Raw genomic sequence first — 15,707 nt, forward strand, 5'->3', positions numbered from 1 at the left:
CCTGGTGCGCTGCCTGCGCCTCGGCCACAGGTTCGGCGGGCTGGTGCTCAGTCCAATGGGCTCCCAGTACGTGTCCCCGGCAGACAGGTACGAGTGGGGGGCCTGGGTGCCCCGACTCTCGTCTTTGTAAGCCACCCTGTCTCCAGCGCGTCATTCCCTTCACGGTTCACGTATTTATGGTTGTGTGCCATGCACGCATGCCTTCTCCATAAGCAGGGGGTGTAATTTGCCCCCTTGCCTAGCATGTAGAAGGGCCTAGGATAAACGCTGAGCGAGTGAATGAGCATTCTTCAAGTGCTAACAGCGACTCCTTCAAAAGCTTACCCACAAGCACCTTTTGTAGGTATTTAGGGATAAGGAAATGCTGTCCTGTATCCCTAGTCAGGTGTTTCCGGAGCATATATCACTTCGGGCCATCATTTAAGTGCTGCTGGCCCTCAGAACTTCGCCTGTGCTCTCCTTGGCAGACAGCTGGTGGCTCAGTCTGGGGTCGCTGTCATAGACTGCTCGTGGGCCAGACTGGATGACACCCCCTTTGGGAAGATGCGAGGGAACCACTTGCGACTGCTACCCTACCTGGTGGCTGCGAACCCTGTAAACTATGGCCGGCCCTACAGACTTTCCTGTGTGGAAGCATTTGCTGCTGCTTTCTGCATCATGGGTGAGTTTCAGGTCTGCCATCAGCCCAACCTGATGTTTTAGTCTGCTGGTCTGACTCAAAGCAGACTCCTAGCTGTCAGGACAGCCCTTCAGTCCCAACTCCCACTTGAGCCTTGGCCTTGTAGACTTGGAGGGGAGCAGGAGACAGCTGTCTACCAGGTGGGCAGGGGTGTCTTGTCAAGGCAGCACTGCCCTGAAATCTGTGGAATTTATGGCCTAAATGGAGGCCCATGAGATGTGAAGACAAGCTTGGTGGGACTCCGGTTTCACTGAAGGAGAGGGATGGCAGATGGGGGTTGCAGCAAGAGAGGCAGACCGGAGGGCAGGCGTGGACTGTTGGGACTTTGTTGCCTGTTGAAGACGCTCAGCCCTCTGGCACAGTAGCACTGCCCAGTAGTCAGTATTACAAGCACAGCACTCTCTAGAGCCATGATGGCGAACCTTTAGAGCTTTCAATGATACAAACAGCCCACTGTGGCATGCATGCCATAGGTTTGCCACTGTTCCTTCTTGGGGGATCATTGAGGTCTTCAGGTTTTCTGTGCCGTTAGGCTTTTCAGATCTTGCTGTCATTTTGCTGCGGAAATTTAAGTGGGGCAAGGGCTTCTTGGACCTGAACCGCCAGCTCCTGGACAAGTATGCATCCTGCAGTGGACCTGAGTCAGTGCTACAAGCAGAGCAGGAGTTCCTGGCCAGTGCCAAGGAGGGCCCCAAGGAAGAGGAAGAAATTGGTGAGGACTTTATGAATGGGACCACCTTAGGACTGTACCTCCTGAAAAGCCTGCGGTAGGGCTTAATCTGCCCTGGGCTCACTTACAGCTCGCTTTCCTCTTTGTTTAGACCCATTCGATGTGGATTCAGGGCGAGAGTTTGCAAATCTCAACAGGCCTGTGGCCACTATCCGGTAAGCCCTGGCTTCCCTTGACCTCTGGTCTCAGGTCTTCCTGCACATAGGGGTGTCCTACTTACTACGTGACACCTGAGTGGTGTGACAGTTTGTAAAGCACACATGGACCAGGGTGGGTTTGGCTTAGTAGGGAGAGGGGTGTCTTTGGCCTGGGGGCCTTGTGGGTGAGGACATAGGGGGGGCTACCTTGGACTGACCAGGTATGGCACCACCCTTCTCCCTCCAGGCTTCCTGTGGACACAGATAGTGATGAGTCTGAAGAGCAAGAGCTTGAAGACAAGGATAGAGAAGACAATAGCTGCTTCCAAGAGACTCTGGAAGGAGGGGATGAGGCCAGGGCCTCAACTGAGATTTAGAAAAGAATCAAGAAACAGCAGAGTTTGAAGGGTGCAGACACATTGTTGAAGAAGAGTAATAGGACTCCAGAGACAGCAGTGAGACACGGGCGTGGACAAGTTACGGACAGAATGGGACTTGTTACAATTCAAGGATGGGCTTGCTGGGTCGGGGTCCTGTCCTGGAGTTCTCTCAATGAAGCTACAAACTGAGGAGCGCCCCAGTGTCTATGTGCATTTGGCCTGGGGGTTGGGGGTACACCTGGGGGTTTGGACTGTGGGGTCATGTGTGAAAGGACGGCTGGCTGGTGGGTCTGTGGGTGACATCCCCCATCTCACAGTGACCCTGGGGGAACCTTTCCCAGGCCCAAGAACCTAGTTGGGAGCTGTGATTCTCAGCAAGCCTCCCCTGTTCATTCCACTGTGGGTGGGGTCCAGAGCCAGGAGAGGGAGCACAGCAGACTTTCTTGCCCATGCCCTCCACTTGGGGCTCTGGTCATTGCTTCCCTCCAGTTCTTGGGTCCTCCAAACCTGATCCCTAGCCTTCCTACCTCTTGGCTATTGGGGGTCTTTCTCTAACCAAGGAGACTGGAGTTTCCTCCAAGAGGAGCTTTCCTTGGAGGCACTACTCACAGTGGGGATGGGCCATTCTTTGGGGACTGACTGACACAATGTAGGATACTGAGCTGCGTCCCTGGCCACTACCCTCAAGCTAGTACACCATCACATCCCAGTGTGACCAAAACAGTCTCCAGACGTTGCCTGGCCTAATGGCCCCTAGAGAGCAAGAGGCCACTGAAACCAGCTGCCCATTGTTCCACTGCCTGTGAGCCCGAAAGAAAGGCATCAGCTGACTAGGTCCATCCTGTTCTGCTCTGTCCAGGGGCCACTGTTGGCCAGCTCCTTCCAAGCTCCCCCCATATTCAGGGTGGGGCATGCTGGGGTGCAAGAGGTTCACGGCACAAACCAAAGGGACACAGCAAGAGTAATGGTACCACGCTTCAGATGGAGGAGCAGGAGGCGGCAGCACAAAGCTGGACAGCTGGTGGGGTTGGGGGAGGCCTCAGGGATCCGCCTCCATGGACTTCTCCAGCTCCTTGAGCTTCTTCACAAACTCCTGTGCCTCTTTGTTGGTGCGGCCCTCCAGCATCCTCAGCGTTGACCTCACTGCAGGCAGACGGGCAGGTGTGTGAGGTCGCACCTCCCCTCCCTTGACCCCACCACCTCCTCACACTCACTTACCCTGGGCTCTGGGCCGGCGCAAGTGCAGGGTGATGGGCTGCCCTGCCCGCACTCCCCCACCTACTTGGGGCCTTGAGATGCCACTGACCCCACTTAGTCCGAGGGCCGCCTCCCCAGCAAAGTCATTGGTAGATAGCCAGTCATGGTCCATGACAGTGAATAACACGCAGGCCCCGCGGCGGCGGCACGCCTCTGCAGACACAGAGCTGCAAATAGGGCAGTTAGGGGACAGTCGGGAACCGCCTGTGGCCTCGTAGGATAGGCTGAGGCAGCCAAGGACACTCACAAGTAGAAGAGATCATCATATATGGGGTGCAGCGTCCGGGATTTGACCTGGGTCCTCTGGCTGCGGACCAGTGGGAAGAGATGTGGGGGTCCCAGCTCCACAATCACAAAAGGGTCACTCAAGCCTAGGGGGCATGTGGCCATGAGCAAGTCATTCCCACCAGCCCCCAGCCCCCCTCCCACACCCCACCATCACCCTGCCCCACCATTGGTATCCAGGGGGAGCAGGTCCGCAGCATGCAGCACCTCCACCGCAAGCCGCTGCTCAGCTGCCTCATAATAGCAACGGATGCTCAGGCGACCAAACCGATTCTGCTCCAGGGACCTCTGTGGGAAAGGTGAGTGTGCAGAGCTGGGGCTCGGGTGCAGCTGGCGTGGACAGCAGACAATGGCCATCTTACCTGCTTGAGCTTATCCAGATAAAACTGCTCAATGCACTCGCGTGTGGAGCATTTGTGCAGCCGCAGCTCCTCCTCCAGCCTCTGCAGGGAAAGGGACCCAAAGATCCCTGGTCAGCACTGGCCACAGGCAGCCAAGGTGTCTTTAGGTGGGTAGCATCCACCCTGCCTAGACTGCCTGGTCTGTTGCAAGGCAGCTGGTGGAGCTGGGCCCTTAGAGGGCCAGGCCTTACCTTGTAGCTCCCATCCTTGAGGCTCTCTAGGGGCAGTCCCTGGCCCTCAGCATGGAAAAAACTAACCAGAGCCTGGTGCAGGGAAAGAAGGGGGATGTCAGGAAGCCAAGCGGCTGTGGGTCTAGGGAGACACAGCAAACCATTTCTCACACCTGGATGCATCAGGTCCCAGGAAGCCTGGGAAGGTGACAGCCCTGAGGCCCCAAAGCTGTCATCCCAGGTGGCCCAGGTGAGGCTGGGCGATGGGGAAGGAAGTACTCCCTGTTGAGCCCTGGAGGAGCTGGCAGAGGCTGGGTATCCTGGCAGGGGACAGGGGGAGGTCCCTCAAGCTCCACGTGGCCTACCTCCAGTGTGAAATGGAAGCGCCCACAGAAGTCTGCAGAGACGTCACTGTTTGCACCCAGTGCCTGCAAAATAGCCTGGAGGAGCAGCTCCCAGAGGGACTCCAGCACCCTGCAAGGACACAGAATGGGTAACCACCAGGCCACATGCTCCCTACCTGCCCAGCTCATATCTGCCCAGCCCATACCTGCCCAGGTTCTCCTTTACCAAGGAGGCATTCAGCAGGGCCAGCTTCTCATCCAGGTACTTCATGAGTGGAGCTACAGCCTGTGGGCAGGGATCCTCAGGGCCGGCCAGCTACGTACACACTCAACCACTCTCCGCTCGCCCACACACACATACCTCGTCGTTCTGAATGGAGTCTGGGGAGAGGCTGATATGCTGCACGTACTTCCTGATGTCAGCCACCATCTGCAGAGATGATCCTCAGCACTGGTGGGGGACACCAGGGACAGCCCCCACGCCAGGCCGTGGCCCACTGCCCACCTTGGAGGTCAGATGTGCAGTCACAGTGTGGGACTCCCTCTGCAGGTCCTCCTCCAGGGCCTGTGTGCAGCTGAGCAGGGGCCGGGGAAGCGTGGCCTCCACTCCCCCAACACCCTCAGGCCAGGCCAGGCCCCGCAGCGCCTGCCCGGAAGCCCTGCGCACCAGCTCCACGTTGTTGAGCACCACGCAAAGCTAGGGAGGGCAGGCAGAGGCAGGTGGGTACAGTCAGGGGCAGCCCCAGCCAGCCCCCTGCAGCCTCACCTGCCCGGCCAGCCACCCACCGGCTCGCTCACTGCTTCGCCCACAGCCCCGGGCTGGGTGTCGACTTTCTTCCGCAGCAGCTCCGCGTAGAAGAGGGCTGCCTCGCACAGGTCCTGGGGTGAATTGGGGGTGGAGGGCTGGGACCTGGGGCTCCTCCCCGGCCTCACAGTCCTCTCAACCTGCTTCCCTGCTCCCCAGATGCCACACCTGGCTGAGCTGAGTCCCAAGTCCCTGAGCCTGGGTAGGGTCAGGCCATGCAAGGCGGACCCAGAACTCCTGGATGTGGCTGAAGCAGAGGCTGGCAGTGGCTGCGGAGCTACTGTGCTTGGAGGAGGCATCCACAGGTTCCAGCTGGAAGGCAGGAGGCAGTCTGCATCACAGGTCGCACAGGATGAGCCCCAGGGTCCTTATGCCCAAGCGCTGACTCACCGTGTCCACATCCACTGCTCCCTGGAGGCGCCACTTGACTTGGTCTCGCAGCCCCTGCAGCCAGGTCTTCACGGCAGGCAGGAATGGGGTATGGATGCCCGCCAGGGCCAGGGAGCGGCCATCCCTGTGGTGGGAATGTGGTCGGAGCCTGTCTCTACTCACACACCCCAGCGCTTATCTGGAGAGCAGGGGTCAGGGGCACCCACCGGCCAGGGATGCAACTCCAAAAGCGCTGGGTGTCAGCCAGGGTCAGGTACAGCTCAACAAGCCCTGAGGCCACCTGGAGAGTCATCTTGGGGCTCAGTTCTTCAGTTAGCACCCACGCCTCCTCAGCCAACTGCCCAGATTTGGGAGGAGGAGTGTCAGACCGCCAAGAAAAGAAACAGGGTCCCCCTTGGCTGGGGGGCTCTCACTTCCCCATGCCCAGCAGGCACCCCCAGTCGGAACCCTCCTCACCAGGCGCTCCAGCTGCCGGAAGGTAAGGGTGAAGAAGTCCACCTTGAGGATCCTGCAAAGGACATGCCTCAGCCTCCTACCCCGACTGCTGGCCTCTTCAGCCCCACCTGCTCCACACGGGTGCTGAGCAACAGTACTTACCCATGGAAGAGGCTGGCATAGATGCCATAGCAGGCTTGAAAGTCCTCGTAGATGATGTCTGCCAGCTCCACGAGGCCGGTGAGGCGCTGGGGCCCTGGCTGTAAGGAGGCTTGGCTTGTATTCCCTGCTCAGGCCCCTGCACCCACCGTGGCCAATCCCTGCTAAGCCGCACCTGCTCTCGGGGACTCTTAGCGTTCAGAAGCCTGCCGTACCACTCACGGTTGCCTCTCTGCAAGAGGAAGCCACCAGGCACCATGGTAGGGTAGAGAGACATGGGAAGAGGGAAAGACGGGAGGAATCATGGAACACAGGGTGGACAAGGCCAGAGGGGTCCAAACACACCTTCAGGGCGGCAGCGATGTCCATGTTCAGCTCCGTCTCAAAGGGGCAAATCTCGAAGGAGGGCTGGAAGAACTGCAGCTTGTGCAGGCACCTGGAGGTCAGGGGTGTGGTCACGGGGCGGGCCCCCGCCAACCCTCTTGCCGCCCCCTACCCATGCAGCACCCACTTCAGCAGCAGCTCCAGACGGTAGACAGCTGTGCTGTTGGTGGCAGGGAAGTAATCTCGGAGCTGGCGCAGCAGCTGCAGCCCATACTCAGAGAAGGCAGAGAAGCTGTCAGCCAGACTCTCCTCCTACAGGTAAGGACGGGGCTCATCAGAGCTAAAGATGCTCGAGCTGCCTGCCAGCCCTGCTCACAGATGCTGACAAACACCTCTGTTCCTGCTGCCAGCGGTTTCCTCCCCACGTGGCTATCCCAGGCCTGCCTGGCCCTTCCACTGACCCCTCCCTCCCCCTAGTGGTCTCCCCGTTTGTGACTCAGTCTTGGCTTCCAAGACTCCCCCTGTCCCGCTCTGCCCAGTTCCTCCCTCGGGGACTTTGTGCACACTGACCCCTCCCCCTAGTGGTCTCCCCGTTTGTGACTCAGTCTTGGCTTCCAAGACTCCCCCTGTCCCGCTCTGCCCAGTTCCTCCCTCGGGGACTTTGTGCTCACTGCTCCCCCCGCCCCACCCTTCCAGCATCCACTCCCTTCTACTGCTCAGAGCCTCACCACCTCAGTGCCGATATCCACGGCCTCCTTCCCCAGGTTACTCCAGTGCAACCCCTTCTCCTTCCAGCACGGCTTGTCTGCTCTCTCTGATTTGTCTGTTTTCAACCTGAGAGCAGGATTCTGCCCCTCCTGCCCACACAGACCAGGGCTGACCCCAACACAACCTTCACCAATACCAGGCAAGCCCATGGCAGCGCGGGCACCCACCTGCTCCTGGGGCAGTGAGGCTGCCTCTTCCCAATGTGCCTGCATGTCTTCCAGAAGCCCCAGCAGGTAGCCATAGTCCAGAGTGCAGGTCTGATGGTGGCGGCTGCTGACCTGCCAGTGCCTATAGGGCCCCAGCCCAAGGTCAGACAGCACCTTGTCCTGCCGCACCATGGAACCCCGCCCATATCATCATCCTGCCTACTCACAGCACGGCCAGCTGCAAGGGTGACAGGTTACTCTGGGCTCCGTGTAGGCAGAGGACTGTGGACCCAGGCCCGCTGAATTCACCATGCCAGCTGCTTGAATTTGACTAGGGAAGGAGGCCAGGGTGGATGGAGATGGGAGATCCTTCACTCTGTCCTCAAGCCTCTACCCAGCTGTCCCACTTCCCAGGGTGCCTGCTACCTCCTCTGCTCGGTGCTCGAACTGCAGTATTCGGCTCAGGATCAGCAGGTAGGAGAGGAAGCCGGAGCGACCACGCTGGCTCATGACTGTGTCCCTCTGGAACACAGGGCCTCTGATCACTGCTCGGCCTGGGGCCTGGGGCCCAGGATTCAGGGCAGGCTCCCCATGGCTCCCTACCTGTGTGGTGATAAGCTTGAGGACTAGGTGGCAGTCTCCCTGCACACGTGAGGCGCTAGAGCGTGGTTCCAGCTTGAACCAACGGTCAGCACCGGCCACTGGCACCTCCTGAGAGAGGCAAATGGAGAAAAATCAGACCTAGGGGATTCCCTGCCTCCCCTCCCACACGGGGGAGCCCTGGGGAAGACACAGGGGACATCCATGGAGTCCAAATGCAAGGGTGGCTGGGGTGGCCCCGTTCCCTGCAGCCCAGGGAAGGTAGGAGGCTTGGGGGAACCCAGGACACAACCACTGCTCCCTGAGTGTAACCACCCCATCTTTAGCTCACACACCCGGACAGGGATGTTGAGGCATCCCAGGAAGTCATCAGTGTGGTCCTCCGTGGGCCCTGGTGTCCCATTTGCTCGAGCTGACTTGACAATCTGTTTGAAGTACCTGGGCAAAGCAGGGTGGCATCATGCTGGGGGTCACTGGGGACTCACCGCCACTGGGTGCCTGCGGTCAAGCAGAAGGCTTGGGTGGGGCACAAGGATCCTACTCCCTGTACCTGCTCATGCCCTTGAGGCCGATGACTTCATTCAACTTCCTGCATGCTTCTGCCAGGGACACATCATCATCATGATCCCTGGAAAGGAGGTGGTTTGTCTGCAGCTCCTACCAGCTTAGATCACCCCTAACTCCCAGACTGAAGGTACCCACTCCCCTGCCCTGCAAGGCCCAGGGTCCTGTACCAGATGTCCAGGTGCAGCTGGTCCGTGCTGACATCTTCGATCTCGCTATAAGGAACAGAGATGCCATAAGGGTCCTGGGCAAGCCTCTGCCTGGGGCAGGGGTTAGGGTCGCGGGAGCAGGAAGTGGCCATAAGTTCCAGCTATCCAGCCAGGCTGAAGGTTCCTAATCCTGACTCTGCCACCTACTGCCGGTTGTATGGCCTCAGGGGCAGGACACTTTCTGGGTCTCAGTTCCCTATCTGAAGAATGGCCATGTGAGCCCTACCCCAAGAGTTCCTGGGGCAGTGGGAACCTGTGAGCATCACCCTTGAGAGACTCAGCTGTCAGTGGGGTTGGGGGGGCCCTTACAACAGGAAGTGCTCCTTCCAAACAGGGTTCAGGGTGCTGCTCTTGACTTCTGTGACCTGGATGCACTTGGCTGGTAGCGGACTGCTGTGTTTGCTGCCCTTGCGGAAACCGAAGCGCTTTTCTTTTTGCCCGCTCTGCTCCCGAGGGGTGCCCGAGCCTGGCAGGATGCCCAGCATGCAGTACGGGTCACTGAAACCTGAGACAGGGTAGGTGCGTTAGCCTGAGCCTTGCCCTCTGTCCTCCACGGCTGCCAGATCTGGGCACAACGAGCTGCTGGGGCCCCACTCACCATTGGGGTCTTTGGCCAGAAGGTTCTTGGCACTCATGACGGAGACTTTCAGGGTGTAAGTGGGGGCCTGCAGATGGAGGAGCACTGGGGAACTTGTGGCACTTACGGTGTCAGCATGAGCACAGCCACCCCTCCTTTGCCATCCCCTAATTCCCAGCTGGGCAGGCAGTGACCTTACCTTGGCCTTTTTCACACGCTCGATGGCCTCGGTGTGTTCCTCAGGGCTGGTGCCAAACACCTGTAGACAGGGTGGTATTCGGGGCCCAGGTGAGCCCCAGGGAGAAGCTGGTCACTTTCCTGGGGACCTTGGGCACTCCAGCCAGGAAGGGAATGACCAAGTGCCCGCTATGAAGAAGGAGGCAGTGAAAGGAAGTGAGGCCTACCCTCTGTCTGTCCTAGGAAGGCTTGGGGTAGGGTGTAGCCAAGGCATGAGCACACTTCGCAATGCCAGGTGCAGTGCCAGCAGGCCAGGACACATGCAGAAACAGTGTGGAGTGCTGGCCAGGAACCGGTGTTTAAAGCACACATATAGGATGGAAAGTGTCTGTCCACCCTCTCTGAGCAGCTGTCTGGTCTCTCCGACCATTTTTGTGTCCATCTGTCTCGTGTCCTCTGCACGTACATCCACATATCTAACCAGCTCTCCATCCTTCCAGGTGTGTCGGCCTGTCTGTCCACCTGTTCACGGATGTGTCTGTGCAGGTGCCTGTCTCCGCACCTGTCATGTGTTCTGTTGTTGACGTGACAGTGACACCAGGAGAAGGGGGTTTCAGTCCTCACCAGAGTGGGGTGGGCAAGGCTGCCAGCTCACCTGTTGCACGTAGCCCAGAAGGATCTCCTCATCGTCCACCTGGTCAGGGCCCATGGTGCCAGCCCGGTGGAGGACCGTATACAAGGCCTCCTCGTACAGCATCTTCACCTGTGGGGGCCAGGCTCTGAGTCCCTGGCCAGCTGCTGCAAGTAGGTCTCAGGCCCCTGCCAGCCACAGGCTGCACGCCCAGCCCCACACTGTACCTCCCTAGTGGAGCCTAGTCCCTACCCAGTGTCTCCACACCTGCTATCTCCACCCTAACCACCCCGCCCACCTGTGCTGTCCACCTGTCACAGGACCCCAGGTCCCACAGTCTCAGGAACAAAAGTCATCGGTCCTCCCCAATCCTCACCTCCTCCTGGGTCAGGGCTCTCAGGCCACGGTTGAGGTCCACAGGTTCAGCGGGGGCTGGCGAGCTGCTCCGTAAGAGGACCTGCGAGAGGTGCTGTGGTAAGGGTCTCGGGTGGGGTCTGGCCTGTAGCTGCCCCACCGCGACACCACGGTTATACAGATAGGGCTGCTCCAGGGAGAAAGGAGAGGAAGGTGGGGAGAGATTGAAGTAGATGAGCCAGGTGGGGTTGCAGCCCCAGACCCTGCAGGGGCGTCTCACCTCAGGACAGGGCAGGCCTTGTCTGCCTTCTTCCTTCTTCAGGATGAGGCGCATGTGGGCAAAGAACTCCATGCCATCCCCAGGTTTCCTGGAAAGAGGTCAGTCAGCTCTTGGAGTCACAGGACGCAGGAGGTCATGCATAGGACAGCAGCAGTGTGATGCCCAGCACGCTCCTGGCCTTGAGCACAGAGCCTCACAGCCTTGCTTCCATGCAGAGCGGGTACCCACCAGGCCCTGGTGGCAGGTTCCGGTGGGTCAGCACTGGTGCTCCCGGGCTCCGGCTCTGTCTTTCGGCGGAAGGAAGGGCACACTTGCACCTGCCTGAGCACGCTGCTCTTGATCTCCAGCAAGGTGGACATGGTGGGAACCTGCAGCAGAGTGTGCCTATGACTTTGGGCCAGGCGTCACTAAGCCCACAGTGGGGGTTAGCAGGCTGGAGGCCAAGGGGAGAAACACTGTGCTGGGTTTCCCTGGGGTCTTCAAGGACTCCAGCCACCACACCTCCCAGGCGTGCCCCCTGCAGAATGACACTGGAGATATGGTGGCAGATAACATCAAAACGTATGGTAGTTCCCATCTTCGGGCCAGAGCTCCACGTGGAGCTGCTGAGATCTTACCGGGAAGAGACTGTTCTATCACCCCCCAGTTCAGGACTGGGGCTCCAGCAATGCCCATGGCACCTACGACAGCATGACAGGAAACATCTGTGCCTCTGAGAACCTCACCCAGAGGGCCAAGATGCTGGGGAGCATGCCCAGCTCCCCTGGCCCAACAACCACCTGGCCCTTTTCTGCAGGAGGCCAAACCACCACGTGGGGCCACAGAGCAGCATAGGTGGGACCACGCCCTGGGCCAACGAACAGCTGCTCACATGGCCAGAATGCTTAGGAAGAGGCTTTGCAGGATTGTCCCAGGGGCTGGTCACAAAAAAATGGCTGGGTGGAGGGAGTGGAGCCAAGAATGGTAGTGCAAGCTTGAAGTCCTCAGCTCTAGCTGAGGCAGGATTGCTGCCATTTTGAGGCCATGATGGGCTATTTAGTAAGTTTAAGGCAAGACTCTGGTTCAAAAAAGAAAAGAAAAACCAGGAGGGCAGCGCCCCCTAAAAATAAGAGATTGCTCTCCATAGTTGGCACAAATGAAACCCAAGTGTGTGAAAGTGCTGCCCCCTCAAGGGTGAAGATCTGCCTAACTATTAGCCTCTTGTTCTCTCCTCTTGAGTCTGGCCAGACAACAGCCTTCCAGTACCTTGTTGGGCTCACTAGGACCCTGGCTAGAGTGTAAGGGAATAAGATGTGTAGTCCAGGGGTGGGTGGGGACCGGACCCTCCCTCACCTCAACCCAGATGAGAAAGGCCAACTCTTCTCCCCCAGTCTGGTGCATCCTGCTTGGAGCAGCAGGAGCTACCTAGATGTCACTGCTTCTGGGACAGACAGCAGTCCTTTGCCTAGAGTAGAGTCTGCTCAGCCTAATCCCTGTCACTCTGCTAAGAACCTTGGAAGAAACAGGCTCAGAATAAGCAGGTCTGGATGGGGGCTGAGACACAGAATGGGACAAAGCAACAGTCTTGGCCCTGAATGCTGGGGATGACACTTTCCCTTTTCAGGCCCAGGGTCCTTTCTGAGAAATCCTGCTGCTCACATTTCTTTCTGGGTCCTCAGGCCCAGCCCACCTGTATCATGGATGAAGGCACAAGTCAGTGTCCCCTCTTCAGAGGGGCTTGAGTTTTCCCTGGAGGGCCCCAAGTTGAGGGGAAGGATGACAGCCAGGGCACCAGGGCCTCCCAAGTCCCCCTCACCATACCCTTCCCCCCAGACACCTACCTCTGCCCCGGGTCATGAAAAAACCTCTATCCCTGTGCCCTCACAGCCCTAGGGAGCCCTCCCTCCCCTGATGAGTGTTCCACAGCCAGGCCACCTGTCACACAAGCCCAGCCCTTGGCTTCCCTGCCCCACCTCACCAGCCTCTTGTCTATAGGATGCACTCTACCCCCAGGCCACCACATGCCACGAGACCTTTGAACTTTTGCCTGGGTCTCCCTCCCTCCCTGATGCTCTCTCATCCACCCAGACACGTCAGTCCTCACAAAGAGGGGCTGTTACTTCTGTTTCACAAAAGCACACAGACTCAGCAGACTCCACTCTTTGCCCGGGATCTTAGGAGCAGTTAGCAGAGGGCGAGAGCCATGCTAGGTGTCTCCAAGGGCCAAGCCAGGCTGGCCCTGTTCACCACCTGCCACTAGTTCTACTGGGAACACCTGGCAGCTGGTGGCTCCAGACAGACGCTGAGCAAACGGCCTGCTGCACCTGGCATGGGGGGGGGTCCCCACCCCTGGACAACACCTCACCCTATTCCCTTACACTCCAACCAGGATCGTGAGCCCAGCAAGGTACTGCACTCAGAAGGCTGTTGTCTGGCCAGACCCAAGAGGAGAAGGAGAGAACAAGAAGAGGCTAATTGGGCTGTCCTTTATCCTTGAGGGGGCAGCACTCGGGGGCCAAAAATAAAAGCCTTGCTGCCTTCAAACCTCTATGTGTTCTCCACTACCCTCCTCCCAAACCTGAGTTGGGGAATGGGCTGGGCAGAATGTTTTAAAAATTGTTGTCCCAGAGCCAGCCTGTAATCCCAGCACTCAGGAGGGTGAGGAAGAGGATCACCAGGAGTCTGAGGCCAGATTGGGCTTCATAGTGAATTTAAGGCCAGCCTGAACTACAAAAGGAGACCCTGCCTCCACAAACAAACCATCAAACAAACAAAAAAACTGTTGCCAGGGCCAGGGATTTAACTCAGTGGTTCCGGCACTGCCTTGCAAGCGCAAGGACCCTTTGATCCCTGGTACAAAAAAAAAAAAAAAAAAAAAAAAAAAAAAAAAAGAAAGAAAGAAAGAAAAAAACCAAAAAAACCAAAAACAAAAACCAAAAACGGTCACCAGCAGTGATGCATACCTGCAACCCTAGGACTCTGGGAATGTAAGTTGAGCCCAGGAAAGGTGACTTAGTGATTTAGTAAGACCACGTCTCAAAATGACTGGGGATACAAAATAATAAGGGCTGTGTGGTGAAGGCCTGGATTCAATCCTCAGTATCAAAAAACAAACACAACAAAAACAACTCTCCATATCCCCCACACGCACAGGCAGAGCTGTTGCCCCATAACCAGTCCTGAGACCCCTGGGTGCCGGGAGTCATAGGCCCGTCTTCTCCCTAGTTGAACGGAGAGCAGAGAGGCTGCACCCCTTGTCCCCTAAGCCTGCAGAGCAGCCTCTGTTTGAGTTGTTGCCAGGGCAACCGCCAGCACATCTGAGTGTGAAGGGCCACAGGGGCTCTGGATAGCAGAGACAAATATGACGCAGATGCTTACCAGCCTGAGCTGCAGCACTGGGTGGCTCAGTGAGAACAAATCGTCTAAGCAGAAGGGGGCCAGACACCCCGTCTCCATTTTTCACTCAGCATCTCACCTGGTAACACCTGTAGCCAGTCTGAGTCAGGAATGAATGCTGCTCAGCCCCTTGAGCTCAGATGAACTCACCCTAGGCCACACAGCCAGCAGGTGGCAGCCTGGGACTGAGGTGCTGGCGTCCCAGCATTAAACTGGGACAGCCTGAGGATCAGATCTAGCTGCTCCCGACCCCTCAGCCCACTTCTAGGTTGGGGCTAACAGCAGCGTCTCAGCACTGGGGTACATGAGAGGTGGCTCATCTCGGTGCCCAGAACAGCTACTCTGCCCCTGGCCCTCAGGAAATCTCAGGGCAGAAGATAACCTTGTTGACCCAACAAGCAGGATCCTGGGGCTACCTGTCAAGGTTCCCAGTGGTGATGTGACTCTGTGCCCCATCTCACCATCAGCGTTTCCAGAGAGCGCAGCACAGAGCAGGACATGCTCATATCCCTGCGTGTGCCTGACTACTGACACCGGGGCCAAAATTCACTGCTTGTGTCCAACGTGTGAGCTGATCAAAGAGGTTTTGCCATACAGCTCTGAGGCTGAGCCAAATCTAATGGCTCACCCTTGTCACTGGACAAGAAGTGGCAGCACTGGTGCCTGTCATAGCCTAGGGCTGGGCACCTTGTCTAGAGCCAAGATTTGAACTGAGGGCTGGCAAGCCAAGCTGTCTTGTTAGGCTATTTGAGGCATGTGGTACGAAGGTGGCTCTGCCGGCAGCTGAGGAGAGCCTGAAAGGCCTTCTTATTATAAATGCCTCCACAGCCCTGAGATTGGGGGGCCCCCTTCTTTGTGCACCTGGATTCCTGAGACTGGACAAAGGCCATCCTTGGTGGGACAGGTTGTCAGCCTGCCCCACTGGCTTTCCTGCACCCCCACCCACGGTCATTTTTGGGGGTGTTTTTCTCCCTTTTCCTGTCCCACTCTGTGTCCCTCCCGGCCTCAGTGTCCCCTGAAGCAGGGCAGAGCCCAAGGGCAGCTTACCTGGCTTTGCTGGAGGGAGGTGCAGCTTATGGGGGGGTGGGGCCTGCTGCTCACAGGTGCACCTGGTCGCCCAGGACCACCCGCGGGATGGGGCTGGGAGTGCTCCCGTAAGGCCTCTTACCTTTCTCACCAGCCTCTGCCGAGATGCTCCTCCCTCCCCGCCCCTCAGTTCTCCAGGGTCCTGCTCTCCCTGGAAGGGGTAGGTTCCAAGGGTATTTGGGACCGGTCTGGCTGCAGTGTTTCACCCCCAGCTATGGGAGGGAAATTCCCGGGCAGCGCACGGTGGGGGTGAGGTGGGCTCTCGCTGGCAAGGGTTAAGGGGGTCCCGCAAGAGGGTCGCAGGGAAGCCCCGTGGAGTCTCCGGGGTCCTTGCTCCTCCTCTTTTTGCGGCTCCCTTGGGAAGGGGGAGCGGGCGGGGGCCGGTGGTCGCCGTTGCCCTCACCCCAGCCTCGCAGGTGCGGCCTTGCTCTCCTCCCCCGCGCC

At 58.2% G+C, this 15,707-nt stretch overlaps 2 protein-coding genes across 8 annotated transcripts; one reads left to right on the forward strand and one right to left on the reverse strand.

The window, feature by feature from the left end:
• The first annotated feature begins 6 nt into the window (after window positions 1-6).
• On the forward strand, window positions 7-1,973 carry Tsr3 (TSR3 ribosome maturation factor). Its single transcript, XM_010620786.2, has 5 exons — window positions 7-87; window positions 468-661; window positions 1,212-1,391; window positions 1,501-1,564; window positions 1,794-1,973. Exons 1-5 carry the CDS (start codon window positions 56-58, stop codon window positions 1,921-1,923), a joined length of 600 nt encoding a protein of 199 aa, XP_010619088.2. The 5' UTR covers window positions 7-55; the 3' UTR covers window positions 1,924-1,973.
• A 95-nt stretch (window positions 1,974-2,068) lies between these two features.
• Window positions 2,069-15,684, reverse strand: Baiap3 (BAI1 associated protein 3). 7 transcript variants are annotated; one of them, XM_033758575.1, is made up of 36 exons: window positions 15,667-15,682; window positions 14,160-15,414; window positions 11,031-11,170; window positions 10,803-10,890; window positions 10,545-10,625; window positions 10,193-10,300; window positions 9,560-9,619; window positions 9,382-9,448; window positions 9,093-9,288; window positions 8,745-8,789; window positions 8,561-8,638; window positions 8,346-8,448; window positions 8,014-8,121; window positions 7,837-7,932; window positions 7,638-7,741; window positions 7,432-7,552; window positions 7,225-7,353; window positions 6,684-6,808; window positions 6,518-6,608; window positions 6,348-6,404; window positions 6,176-6,273; window positions 6,035-6,086; window positions 5,785-5,915; window positions 5,579-5,702; window positions 5,357-5,500; window positions 5,170-5,262; window positions 4,889-5,080; window positions 4,745-4,813; window positions 4,590-4,669; window positions 4,405-4,513; window positions 4,061-4,132; window positions 3,831-3,911; window positions 3,636-3,756; window positions 3,431-3,554; window positions 3,145-3,350; window positions 2,069-3,069 (listed from the first exon to the last, which is right to left on the reverse strand). In XM_033758575.1, exons 2-36 carry the CDS (start codon window positions 14,235-14,237, stop codon window positions 2,966-2,968), a joined length of 3,675 nt encoding a protein of 1,224 aa, XP_033614466.1. In that variant the 5' UTR covers window positions 14,238-15,414; window positions 15,667-15,682; the 3' UTR covers window positions 2,069-2,965. The 7 variants fall into 7 exon arrangements, with proteins under 7 accessions (XP_033614466.1, XP_010618825.1, XP_033614468.1 ...); XM_010620523.2 differs by lacking the exon at window positions 14,160-15,414 and having other exon boundaries at window positions 15,667-15,684; XM_033758577.1 differs by lacking the exon at window positions 15,667-15,682 and having other exon boundaries at window positions 15,346-15,654.
• Window positions 15,685-15,707: the final 23 nt, after the last annotated feature.

This window comes from Fukomys damarensis, unplaced genomic scaffold (assembly GCF_012274545.1).
Source record: "Fukomys damarensis isolate Sample0158 unplaced genomic scaffold, DMR_v1.0_HiC HiC_scaffold_34, whole genome shotgun sequence".
NCBI lineage: Eukaryota > Metazoa > Chordata > Mammalia > Rodentia > Bathyergidae > Fukomys > Fukomys damarensis.

Excerpts from the sequence above, each read along its gene's own strand:
- Tsr3 (XM_010620786.2), top strand. The coding sequence starts at position 56 with ATGGGCTCCCAGTACGTGTCCCCGGCAGACAG. Across the intron at positions 1,392-1,500 it reads CAAGGAAGAGGAAGAAATTG|ACCCATTCGATGTGGATTCA; the intron begins GTGAGGACTTTA and ends CTCTTTGTTTAG. Across the intron at positions 1,565-1,793 it reads AGGCCTGTGGCCACTATCCG|GCTTCCTGTGGACACAGATA; the intron begins GTAAGCCCTGGC and ends TTCTCCCTCCAG.
- Baiap3 (XM_033758575.1), bottom strand. The coding sequence starts at position 14,237 with ATGGAGACGGGGTGTCTGGCCCCCTTCTGCTTAGACGATTTGTTCTCA. Across the intron at positions 4,670-4,744 it reads ACTCCATTCAGAACGACGAG|GCTGTAGCTCCACTCATGAA; the intron begins GTATGTGTGTGT and ends CCCTGCCCACAG. Across the intron at positions 3,555-3,635 it reads GCTCCCCCTGGATACCAATG|GCTTGAGTGACCCTTTTGTG; the intron begins GTGGGGCAGGGT and ends CATGCCCCCTAG.